At 38.6% G+C, this 14,173-nt stretch overlaps 1 protein-coding gene across 1 annotated transcript; it reads right to left on the bottom strand.

Annotated features, from left to right (window-relative positions):
• Positions 1–563: 563 nt before the first annotated feature.
• On the bottom strand, positions 564–10,239 carry LOC137283946 (parapinopsin-like). The gene is made up of 4 exons (XM_067815617.1): positions 9,643–10,239; positions 1,728–1,833; positions 792–981; positions 564–699 (listed from the first exon to the last, which is right to left on the bottom strand). Exons 1-4 carry the CDS (start codon positions 10,237–10,239, stop codon positions 564–566), a joined length of 1,029 nt encoding a protein of 342 aa, XP_067671718.1.
• Positions 10,240–14,173: the final 3,934 nt, after the last annotated feature.

Genomic DNA, 14,173 nt, shown 5'->3' with positions numbered 1-14,173 from the left:
TAGCTTTAAATCACTCAGTTTAAAACCTCACAACCGTGAAGGGTGAGGTAAACTCTATTGAGGAAATCAAGATATACTGTGACAGTCGTACAGCAACCGATACTAGCATGACATTTGTCACCTTCTAGAATAGCAAGAAAAGATATAAAACGAAACATTTTGCAACAGCATCCTTAAAGTATTCCAACTAAGCGCTAAGAATTAAACTCACTACCCTACTTACTCTTGTAACAACGAGAACTGTCAACTGTTTTCCTCCTTTTCATATTTCCTGGATACAAGTCCAAGTTGTTGTCAAATCAGTCTCTAATACTGCATCACAGTGACCCAGAATCTATAATGCCCTCTGCTCTGAGAGCCAATGCTAATGTCCCGCTGATTTTACATAATCGTAATCTTCTAGAATGCTTGCCTCTACTTCTGTGTATTTGTTGAAGCAGAACAGTCTTGATATATCCTCTTGATATATCTTCCTAGGTATCCTCAAATCCAGATCTAAATGGCTTTATATATATTTTTCAGGATGATGAAGAGCGGTTACCATTCTAGGTTGGTTCGCTTCTCTACCACTCCGTCCCGATGGGGAACTCTGTCTGAAAGAAGCAATATGATTTATTTCTTGCTTGGCGCTCGGCAATGTTCGAGGGATCTCCGGTACGACAGCCAGCGCCTGGTTGACCTGACCAGTTGACGGCATAACTGAATTAAAGATTGTTGAACAATTATGAGTCGCATTACCATGTGTTTCATATAGTGATGCTGCATGGGTGCCTGTCGTCTTTTTGTGGCACGGCAACAGCTTGTAGAAAGCACTACGGAATTGCTTGTTTGTGGCAATGTAGATGATAGGATTCCACAGGCCACTCATTTTAGCTATCATTGCTGGGATTGTGCCCATGAGTGGTGATATGAGATGGGGGAAGCCAGACGCTGATGTCAACGACGTAACGGAATATGGCAGCCACGACAGAAGGAAGACAGCTGGAAGAAATAAACAGTCATTAATCTGTATATTAATATTAATATATTAATCCAATAGTCCCAGTTCAAGTAAGGTTACAGGTAAACGTAATATTCAGTTGAGCATATTCTATCTATCTATCTATCTATCCGTACACACACACATACATATATTATATCTATCTATCTGTCTATCTATCTATCTATATAATGCGCGTATGTATGTATGTATGTATGTATGTATGTATGTATGTATGTATGTATGTATGTATGTATGTATGTATGTATGTATGTATGTATGTATGAATGAATGAACATGGGCTCCACATATTGTACCCGTGTGGGTACATGAGCTCATGGTTCCCGAGGGACCAGTGAACAACGTATTTATCTTACCGAACACCTGAATCTTGATTTTGAACTGTTTGAAGCATTTCTGTTGAATGCGAGGCGAATCGCCATTTTGCAGACGACACAAGGTAAACAGATTTAGAGTCATCTCCCTTCCATCGATTTTCAATCGTTAAACATCTGTAATTTCCTTGCTTGATGCGTGATTCAATGTTATTCGAGATAAAAAAAGTACTACCATGAAGCACCAGAAGAGTTCGGAATTCCCAGCGGTGTACATTGAAAATAATACATCGCCTGTAAGCGGGGTACATTGAAAATAATAGAATAGCACGTAGCCAATCAGAAAGCGACACTCATGTGTGAGGTAAGATAAAGGTTTATGTAATATAATCCGGTGATCTGCTTCTACTTACAAACCATAATGATACATGTCTTCAGCATTTTCTGCTCTAATTGAAAGTTCCTCATCTTCACCCTGTTGCAACTGTCTAAGGTGCTGTTTTTGCGGATATGACGGATCTGCAATCAAAGAAGAAAGTTATCCTAGAAATAATAATAATGGTTATATAATCATTGTGCTGGCGAAAGCTACCGGGCGCATTCACGATTCTGTGTCCAGGAACTACACCACAAAATGTGGCAAACGTCTGAGACATACATCACTTCGGGATTTTGTCCCACATTAAACTTAGATGCAGTGATAGAACTGGAATACATATTAATCTTTTATGAGAGTTGCTCACTCTTTTCATTGATAGAGAGAACACATTTCCATGTCGGTACTGAAGTGTCCATTGCTTCCAAAACATTTGCACATACTATACCGAGCAGCAAAAGAAAAGCGAGTTTGGAAAAAGTGAAATCTCATAAAAGTAAGGGTTCGTGTTTATGTATTCTATTTAAAAACAGAGTTGCGTTTCTTTTGCTGTTCAGTATATTTCGCATTAGTTTACAGCAGCTTATGTCTATTCCAGATTGACTCAAATCAAAAAGCAAAGAAAATAAGTACGTCCACAACATTTCTTACATTAGATCCCAAATACATGTATTACATTTCTGACAACTACTTATTATTATTATAAATAACAAAATACTTCATGAACTACTGAACAGACACAATGTGACACATTTATCGCACCATTCAACAATACACTACATTGCTAAATAACAGTATTACTAATATAAAGTCTGTCATTGTAGTTCGTCAATGGTAATATTTGTATTGTATAAGGTGAGACAGTATCCCTGTCTCATCATTCGTCATAATAATTTCCGTTGTCATCGCAACAGTGAGGACGTGTTATAATACCGATTCATTGTATCAACCATAGATAGTTAATGTCTGTACTCATTTGTCTTTATCATCCTGTTGCTGAAAGGTTATTACTGCGTGAGACTAATTACTGAGGTAAGTCTACCTTAGGGTGCGGGATTTGACGGATGTGATTGAAAATGACACATTCTGATTGTGTAACCTTCAGGTGTTGATTACATATACGCTTTTGTATGTGTCTCGTTTTCAATGCGATGTTGATGGCGAAATGACCTTTCATTTGGAGAGAACCCCATCGCTACAGCATGTCATTTACACCATCTCACTTCAATACGGAACTAGAGTAACAGAGGTGTTTAAATATGAGGTGGGTACCATTTTCATCATTACTCCAGTTAAGAGGATGTGTCAGCGGGTAGGCCACTCAGAAGTGGTGCAGGTTTCATACGTTCATCACAAACGTGAAACGTAAAAAGACGGGAATGGGACAAACATACCTAGAAACTACTCTCAGTATAACTCGTTGCTTGTCTGCAACTGGTTGATACAATGTTAAAATATGCGGTTCTACACTTTTTCTGCCAAATGAAAACTAAGAAAAACGAAGCAAAGGATAATATGGCGATGCTGTAGGGGATCACAGGAGGTCTCGAAGATTCGGGTGGATGTATTGAATATAGTGGCATGCATGACGAGGTATTTACGATGTCCAAGGTTTTTACTAGACATTATAAAAGGATAAAAGATAGGAGTGATCAATCATCATAATATGTACATGTATAATGACACCTTAATTCGAAATGACGACGTTTAATGTTTCCAGAATATATTCCACGGGATCTGATGACAGTTTTCTCCTCCTATTTATAGGGGCCTTGGGTTGACGGCGATGGTCAACTATTAAAACTGACAGTGTCAGTAAGTCAAATTATACAAGCCGCAAAAAGACATAAAATAATAGGCTCTAGGTTATATTTGCAAATTGAGATTATTTGATTGAATTGGAGCATTAACTCGGATATACAATTATCACGTACTTCAATCGGGCATTTTGCCTACTAGTTCGTCTGTCGTACAGAATCTGAAGCAAAGTTATCCACAACAAAACCATTGCAAGTTTAGAAAATGTGGCAAGTCTAGATTCCCCTAGCTTCTGAAAATGGAGAAAGTCTGAGGGCTCCATTTCATTATATTATTTTTTTTCACTTGACCTTTTTTTCAGTAAAATATGTTAATTTCAGAGACTAGTTCGTAGTCTACCTAATAGTTTACATGGCCTTTAAAACAGTTTATGCACTGGATAGGAAGGATAATCACATATACACACATATCGGAATACTGATACCCTCAGCTGTTTTGCAAAATTTGATTTGAACTATTAATTCATGTGATGAATAATTAAACGGATAAATATAGGTTTCCTAAATGTCAAATTACCAGAGGATAAAATCATTTGGTAAGTCAACTTACAATTAACCCGAGACGTATATTTAATAGACAATAGATGTATGACAATGTAAATAAAAGGATGTGGCGAAGTCACGCTTGGTCTTGTACGCAATAAAATTGCCGTTCTTGAAATCCTGCGCTACTGCTGGGTTCTTACTTTCCAAAGTCAGCACATCCCTGCGACCGTCGGGCATAACTGGTGTTGATGAACCCCCTCAATGCTTGATAATACAGGTTGATGTTGGCTTCACGGAATGACCAGATCACCACAAAGACTGTACGTTCCATTGACAACACCAAATGCCAGAACTTGAATTGCGGACTTCATTGATCTCTGCTTCTTCTGTGCAATAACTATCGTAGGCACATTTTAGCAACTCGTAAAGGCTACAAGCAGTGTCCTGCGTTTGTCGTTTCTTAGTGAGACTTGAAGTTGTCAGAAATGAATCTGGAGTGCCAGGGGAAGCCACACCTACTTCTACCAGGGCGCCGGTCCAAACACTGTTCTGGTAGAAGCCACAGACCGAAAGGCAACCGTTATAGAGGCTCGCTGTAGCTACAGAGTGAGCCTCGTCCCTGAGAAGTGGCAGCAAAGAAGTGATACTCACTTCAAAGCCTAGGTTTCTTTTCTGAAATGAGTAGTGAGCTGACCATGTGAGGTTAACAGCTTCATCTATTGGTATAGCTAGATCAGCTGACGCTGAAGCCCATGCTGAGTAACACACAGTGAGGTCACCACAGTGCCCTGGTTGTCCATTGACATTCACTCTATTAGTATAGCAACACCTTGTAAACAATGTTTACATCTTTTGAGAAAAAATAGAATCTCTGAGCCCCAAAAGATGAAAAAAGTCATTCATAGTGACAGATGCTGAGGTGAAATCAATACTAACTTTTAGTACTTGGAATTGAAAACGTGATAAAAAAAATGAGCTTCTGCAAATGAATAAAACTGGTGACTGAATGAGATTATAAGTCATGATATATTCCTCTGTAACATCCCTATTCTCGATGGTGATGCAATTGTCCAATGGATGGCACCCATCCTGAAGAAAGAAGCAGCCATCTTGGATTTTTGCGTGGCTAACGCCCTTTTATGACAGAGTGGTCCCTTGAGAATGTATTTGCCAAATATTGTATGCTGGTATGATTAATTGAACTATTTTGGGTCGTTTTTGCACTTGTCTGCATCACTAGCAACGGTATTGACAATCAGTGACTTTGGAATAATTAACTAGGTATATTCATTCAAACCAAACAATAGTCTCATTTGCCATACCAATGCTTTTGTTTCTACTAGCTTCCAAGCTGTGATGTTATAACATCATAATAACACAAAATAATTTTGAAGTCCTCAGGGCCTTTGATACGTCAACTGTTACACAACGTGTCACGTGTACTTGTCAACAATAAATATTTCAGCAATAGCAAATGCATGTTTAGTCCAACGGCGTCGGTCGATTAATTCAGACACCTGAACGATTGAAACCAGTAAAACTTTCCTATAAAAAATTCTGGACAGGACCATTAGGTGGGCAAAGTAATTTATATTATTCCAGGTCGACAGTTCCAATACGTTATGGTCTGCTTTTTATGCCATATTGATCTGTCGCTGACAGCATTGATCTTCGTCATCAGTGAGACATTAATATATTTCCGTAGATATTAGTCTCTTAACAAATATTTCGTCCATGAAGTCTCAACGTTTCATGTGGGATTGAGGAAATGGGCATAAATATAGGAATACATTCAGTTGATAGCATGGTATCAGACAATTTCCATGGCTAAAGTCGTTATGTACATCAATTCGATGAGTGTGAATCATTTATCCAAAAATAAGTACCTTTAGTTTCATTCGATTGCATCCTGTCTTGATATATCAAATACTGCTTTTCATTATTTGGAGCGTTATGAGCATGGGGTGTAGATGGTCTTGATTTATGGCATATTGCGACCTTCCATAATGAAGCGATGTGCGCTTTTGATCTGACTTGCTCTTGTGAAATAGATATAGCCTGTATGAATAAAATGTCGATAATTGTACATAAATTTAATGGTATAAAAGCGTAAGTCGACACACGTCGATAGAATGACAACGTTCAGCATGTATGTATGAGCACTAATAAATTGGTTTGGCGATTATATTTTGATACAAGGTTAGTTCCGTATTTCCCCTTTTCTGTCACCAAGAAGCGGCGGGGTGGCCTAGTGGTTAAAGCGTTTGCTCGTCACACCTAAGACCTGCGTTCGAATGTCCACATTGATACAAAGTGGCTGGTGTCCTCCGCCGTGATGTTGCTAGAATATTGCTAAAAGCGGCGTAAGACCAAACTAAGTCAGTCAGTCAGTCTTTGTGACCAAGGGTTATGTATATTTGTTATAAAGCAAATTCTGTGCAGGGCAGGGCAGGGCAGGGCATGGTGCCATCACTGATTTTCAGAGTCAATATAGCATTAATAACAATTTCACAATGATTCTAATGGAATCAGCTTCTGAATAAAGTGTGGGCATTCTCTAGCACTGCCACGTTATATTTCTTTCAATCTGTTTTATGTCATTTTAATAGAAGAGGAATATGACATCACAATTTGTGCAAAGAACTTTACATGGAACGGAGAAATATGGTGCGTTAAATTTGTTCATATTGAAGTGACATTTCGTTAGCACAAAACGTGAAGAACTCATGAAATTACGTACTTACAGAGAGTTGTCCGACATATGTCTCTCATATGTAGGTAGAAAGGTCACATTTTTGTTTTAAGGATAATGCGTTTTAAGAATATCATGAGAGATAACATGGCATAAGGTAACATTTTTGTTGTGCACCTTATGTTCATCTTCAGTTTAAAAGAGATCACAACTTGGAAATGCATTCATAAAAGTTTCGTGTGCCTCATTGCTTGCATATGATGAATAAAAAGTGATATCCTAAATTAACACCTCAATATCAACGATAAATCAAAGATGTTTGCTTTATCAAAAGCCTTGAATACATGACACTGTTCGTTCAGCTGCTAAATGCCATAAGTTTCATAAACTTCATCAAATGTCTTGTATATGTCTTCATCAAATGTCTTGTGTATGTAAGTTATAGATGGGTGGTACGGTTACCGTCCTAAATGACATGTGGTTAATAATAAATGGTGGCTGATTTCGCAGACAGATACACGCACCTCATTCCATTACACGCTTGAAGGGATGCCATTATGCACTCAGTATTTTCATGCAAGGTTTAATATACATATAAACTAAATTCCCTGTGGATCCATGCCATACCAAGCTATGTAAACACCACCCCCTGTTTATTGTGGTTCGATCGACAACGCATCAAATAGTCCAGATATTGCTCTCCGGGTCAATTAGTATAAGAAGAAATCCACAAGTGAGGTAAACAGAATATACATCAGTTAATCACAAGGCCTCAGCAGTCACTACGTTATACAATCACTGAAATCCGTTAACACAACTCGTCTTGGTCCGTTAATTTCCAGCTTAACATGCGAGGGCGAGTGAGTGAATATCACTTTCCGTTTTATCAGCAATGTTGCAGCTAGTCGCGGCGAAGGTAAAGATGATCAAAAATACAAACAAATGCCACAATCAGCGGAACATCCAGCTCGATGGCCAATGACATGCTTATGGCAATTAAGATCAGTTTAATGATGAGGACAAATAAGAACAAACACTGGCAGGCATTTTTTTCACTGGGGACACTCTTTTCCATGATGGCATGCTCCAATCGAAAAATGTGAATAATAGAGCTCTACATATTAAAATCATGCTTTTAGCCAAAATACCTGTATAATATAGATTACAATCATAACGTATATTTATGACAATGATCCAGGAAGAAAGTGGTCGTCAATGAAAATCGACTGCTCTGTGCAACTATCCGTTTGGTCCTTCCATAGTAACGTTAGCCTTAGCAATCGACCTTCGACGTTTTGGGGATATTCTACATTCATGGGTTTAAGTGTTAACACTGAAGAAGTTTGTGGTATTTACGAGATCTTATTTATCACCAAATCATCCATATAACAAATTATCTCCTTCTGTTTTCAAATGGTAAACACAACAACTGTAAGGTTTGGGTTGATTAGTCCATTAATTTTACTTAAATGTGTTGCTAATTGAAATACAGCAGATATATTTCTCATCATCAGCAGGATTGTTTGATGTTAATGGACGACTTGTCTATGGTTGTCAAGTCTGGGTCTGGTCACAAGCTGAATGTATTGACCAGGTTAAAGAAACATTCTTATGCAATTCTTGGTCGTGAAAGAAGTGATAAATATGAGCGTGTACTATGGAACAGGTAGAAACGTAAACCACTATCTTAAATATATTAACACAGAAATTTTCAGATAATATCTGAAGCCGATTATCAAATCCTGTACTTGCTAGCTTGGGGTCATTAGTGGCCTGTAGTAATATAGAAGTAGGTATGTCTGTTATATGACTGACTGATATGTACTTACACCAATGATCTTAAGCTTTACTAATATTCATAGTGATCTGAGTTTTCCTAGGGGTTTGTCGTTTTACATCGAACGGATTAGGGTGCTGAGCATGATACCGCCAATTTGAGTAATTCCTTATTATGAAGATAATGTAAACATATAGTAGATCTATTTTACCAATATAAATATTTCCCGATCCTTGAAGATTCGGATTGTACTTTAACTTTAAATTGGTTTACTGTGTTCATGCTCGTGTCATGATGCATACAGCTTAAACCATTTTGATATACAGCTACCAACTGATCCCACTTCAACAAATGTTTAATGTCGGTTTCACTAAAGTTCTAATGAAGGTAATAATACATGAAAACTATGTTATGTGATGACGGAGAAAACGTTGACATCCTTAAAACTCAACTCCTTAAAGCAGACAGACAGAGAGACATTTATATTCAGCATAGAGGTCTCGGGCCCAAAATACAAACATAATTCAATTTCAGTCACTGAGCATATTTTAAATTGATCCTCTTATCAGAATGATAGAGGAAATGTCCAAAATTATAAAGAGTGTTTGTGTTGGAATCGTGTAAAATGTTAACATCAGACATAGGGTTGTGTGGTTTCTTTAGACTGTTACTAATGTATTTCTTTGTAATATCTGCACATAATGCGCATTGAAGTAAAATATGATATTCATCCTCAATGGCATTTATATTATACTTTTTGCAGTAGCTACACAGCCTTAGATGTCTGTCAGTATTAGTGTATCTTCCTGTTTCTATGGCAATAGTTTGAACATCTAAATCTGGAAATAGCAGTTCTTACATGAAGAGGTAAATCACAACATAAGTACTTTTCAACATCCAACAAAGATTTGTACGATTTGCAGAGACAACATTCAGACTCCAGAGAGGAGCACCATGCCTGCTGTAAATTTTATATCACATAACCGCTGTTTGAACATAGATGTGAAAGTCTTTGGATCTCCAACACTGTGGTTTTTCCTTAAAGCTGTGATATTTGTTAAGTACAGTTTCGAAATGACATTAATCAATTCAGTCATTTGTGGTGTTCCCCGTCGTGATATTACTGGAATTTTGCTACAAGCGGCATAAAACCAAACTCACTCACTCACTTTCAACTTACCGTCAGATAGACGTGGAAGTACGAATAGCCCATTACAGCAACAGGGAAGAGGAGACAGGCGATGAAGATAGCAATGATATAGGAAGTGTCGGCGATGTCGTCACTCTGCCAAAGGACGCTGCAGGACACTCCAGCACCCTCTCGAGTGTAATGGTTCCATCCCATGAGAGGAAAACTGGACCATAGAAATCCAAAACCCATGCAACCTGCAATCATCGCCGATGCAACTCGATATGTTATTCTGGACTTGAGTAAAGGTTTGGCGATGATAATGTATCGAACCAGTGATATCGCAGCCAGAAGATACATCGACGTCAGACCCAGAAAATACATAAAGAATCCTTCGAAAACACACAGATTGTGTTGCAAGAGGAAGTCATGGTGGAAGCAAGCAACGGCCGGGATCACTGATGCAAATGCCATGAACAAGTCGCACACACATAACGACATAATGAACCAGTTCGATGGGGATCTCAGGCTTTTACTTTTTAGGAACACCAGTAAACCGCAGCCGTTGAACATCAAACTGAACACGGCCGTCAGAATCATGATGACACCAAGTGTGTGCAAGACGGCTAATGACACAGTTGGTATCATGGCGCGTGTCCCTGGTATCTAATGGGTTGCACTAAAGAGTAGGTGAAGTCCTTGATCGGCACGTTACAGAAGACGTTCACTAACAGACTGTGTAAGTGAAATGAAAAGATGTTTTCACAACTTTTTCAATCATATGTGTTGTGTCAAAGATGCACTTGCAAATCAAAGTTTAGTCGTCCCTCTCCTCCGTCGCATGGGTTATGCCGATCGTAATTACACATGAACAGAGTTTTTTCCCGCTCTGGCTAACCAATGTTGAGATTCAAAGAAATAATTCACACAGTAATTTGTATGTAAACGTGAATTATGTAATCCAAAGGCACGGTGTTTACTAAAATTTCGTTCAAGGCAACCTGTTCAATCGTCCAAAATCAGACATAGTGTATTTTCACAGAACATCCACGGCAACACACGTCAGCTCTATAATCCCTTTCTAGCTAAGTCCCTAAGCCCTATGGCGCCACGGTCGCTTATACCACGGACGATGTCCAGTTCACGAAGTGTCAATCATCAAGGTAGTCCTAGAGTTACCAAGGTAATGGTGTATGTTTCGACAGATGTTCCCACTGTAGAGGAATTGTGTCCGACATTACATGCTGGGAGGTGACCAATCGTTAATTATAATGTTTATGACGATCTAAAGCACAACGCGATTCGACGTGTTAAGTAGGCGGAACGAGGTATCGACGAAACGTATTCACCTGGGCAGTATCGCAACTGTTTAGAACCTGATGTACATACAGTTAATGAGGTACTCACCTGGCGACTGTCTTAAAGCTACTAAATACGTAAATGACAAATGCAACTAATGTTTCGATGTGAAAAGGTTATATTATTTCAATGACAGTGCTGAAGGGAAAAATGGTAATGTTTGTTATAACAGTTGGATAGCTTGATTGTTAACGATTTTCTGTGTCTAAAGGTGTCGAAGGAGATTAGCATGTAGTGTTTGTATCACGTATGGTGAGTGAACATATGTCAGTGTAACCTGCACCGGAGAAATGTGATTTTCGTTAAGAGAAACCACTACGTCATTAATTAGTCAGTCACGCTGCGTCAGTGAAGTAAAAGTTTTCTTAAAGTACTCTGATCAAACCGAGGTTTTAATGAGTGACTATAGTCGTTCGCAGCTTGAACCGTTCCAGCAACATCACGCCGGGGAACACCAGAAGTGGGCTTCACATTTTGTGCCCACGTGGTGAATCGAATCCTGGTTTTGGGGGTGACGAGAGAACGCCTTAATCGCTAGCTTACCTCTACGGCTGACGAAACTGTTTCACGAGGGAAGTAAAGTTGGACTAAATCCTTTTATGCATTCCTTATATAATGTCACTAAAAAGCTAATGATAATACATTTGTTTGAAAAGGCCATCGCTATATAAACCCCGGCTTATGCATGTCTGTTCTGACCAGTGGTCATTCGTTGTCTGTGCTGATAATGGAATCTGTCAAGTAATTTCTATTTACTTTCATCAGCATCACACGTACGTATCTGCTTACGATAATGAACCGTCAGTTGGGCCACTGTTGTTCAAAATAACGTCAACCTCTGCCATCTTATGTCGTGTTTCGTAATGACCAGGCGATACAGCATAAGCGGTATTACAACCCATACATAACATATACACTGTCTTCAGACCTATGTGAAAGGCATGTGATCAGTTCGGCGAAATTATTACAATTTGTGTATTCTGAAGGCTATCCAACTTGCTCAGATACCACTAGAATACAATCGAGGAGATGAAAACGTGAGTGACCAAACACCAGGAATGGGTTACAAACTTTCTTCCCATGTGGGGAATCGAACCCGGATCTTCGACGTGACGAACAGATGTTTTATGCATTAGGTTATCTCACCTCCCCTAATCTAGATATAACAGTAGATGGAAAGGTCAAGGATACAAAGTCCGTTAAGCAAACCTCTCAAACAGTGACAAGATAAGCGACAACGTGAGATGCTATTGACAACCCGTATGGCCTCTTACGATGTAGCAATGCAATATACAGTACAAAGTCGATTGTGTAAATGTGTCTCTAGAATCCTTAATTGAGTTCTTTGATGCTTACTGAACTTTTTTGGGTCAAGTTTTAAACAGAATACATAAACCCGAACGCTTACTTAAGAGATTTCATTTTTTTAAAACTTGTGTTTCTTTTGTTGGTCAGTATAGTTACCTGTCTCAGCACATGGGTTTTAGGTGACTGTGAGTTTCAATGTTATCAGAGATGTGACAAGTCAAGGCTGGTAAAACGTCAGTATTTAAAACCGCAAAAGTCCAGTCACAAACGACTACAAGATGTACGCTCTGAACTGTTCCACAGAAAGTCGAGCTCAAATGTCACCCGTGACGTCTTTCCCGATGTTTATGACTGCTGCAACCTGTGTTTCAGGATTTGATCACCTTGGTCCCATGCCTATTTGATAATGATTCCTTAACACCTGCTCAGTCGCCATATCTCATGGTGTCAATCATTGGATTGTTTGGCCTGACTAGATTGTTCACAGGTTGCGACGTACAGCTGTAGTACTGCTGAATTCGGCGTCAGACAAATATATGCGCATGATATAGCCAGAAATGAAAATCTCCGGTAGCGTAGAGATTGTTAGAAAATGAAAATAAATAACTGTCGACCGAGACGCACTCAAACTTTCAGCGCATTTCTGTAAACCATATACATTATGTGATATAAATTACTATATCGTTTGCAAATTACAACTCAGCCAGAGTGCTCTCTGAGTTGAACTAAATTCCATTTCGCACAAACTCTGTTTCTTTCTACAATTCTTTAGTAACATAAAGTCATATTGGGGTTATCTTAGCCATATCGTGACGAAAACAAATTATACAACACAACAATTAACACATTTCGAAGATTTAAACCTGTCGCCGATAGACAGTAAAAACACTCGAGTATCAAATATGTGAGCACAAAACTGGCATGTAAAACTAAAACTGTAATTAAGCAAGGCAATAAAATATAGAAGACGAGCTATTGATCGCCAACAACTTAAGGTAAATGACCATATCAGGTGCCATGAGGATTTAGGTTGTTTTGCTACCTGCATGGAGCATAGCCATAATGAAACACCAAATGTTCCACGATTGAAAAAGTGTGTAGAGTTAAATAAACTTTGAAAGTTTTAGGACTCACGTATCCTCTCATGAGAACAACAGTTTTACAGTACTTTAACCCCATTCGAGGATACAGTCAGTAATAATCAATGTAACTAATCTATCCTGCTAATCATTTTATAAAGAACACATTAATAAGAATTCTTCAATGAAGTAAGTTTCCTTAAAAGACCTAAACGTGGTAGAAAGCTCATTAACTGTTTTTACAGCAAAAATATTTACCACTTGTAATGGAGAATTCAACACAGTCAAGCAGGATATGTCAATCACAAATTACACAAAATGGAGGATCTTCACTTTTTAATAAGCATTTGGTGAGTATATCTAGTATTGCCAATACGTCATTGCATGACCTCTTCAGATATGGACTGACAACCCAAATAGGTGTGATAATTGAGCTGTGATCTGGTAATCTAGAAGATATTGTTCTTGGTCACTGATGACCGTGGAACAAGCTGCCTCACCGGCATCCTTGGAAATAAGAATTTGTATAGTTACCTTAAGCTTTTAATTGATTAAATTCGCGTTTATATTGTAATTTGTTTCGGAAGTTTTAAATGCAGTTAATGTTAGATCGACTTGTGGTCTAACCGTTTGCCAAGGAGGAGGCGAAAGAAGACGGGAGGGAGATTTCCCAGCTCAGTGCCGACAGCAGAAATGAATGGCATAATTCTTAGCCCTAGAGGCGGGAAAGGAGAAGTTTTCTTAAAGACCCAGTTATAGGCAGGTTACGACTAACTAGAATAGAATTTAGTGATGCAAAGATAATTTTATAGCGTTGAGACAGAGCTCGTTAGCTT

The sequence above is a fragment of the Haliotis asinina genome, chromosome 5 (assembly GCF_037392515.1).
Source record: "Haliotis asinina isolate JCU_RB_2024 chromosome 5, JCU_Hal_asi_v2, whole genome shotgun sequence".
NCBI lineage: Eukaryota > Metazoa > Mollusca > Gastropoda > Lepetellida > Haliotidae > Haliotis > Haliotis asinina.
The sequence above is the reverse complement of the archived record's forward strand: the minus strand, read 5'-3'. Positions and strand labels throughout refer to the sequence as shown.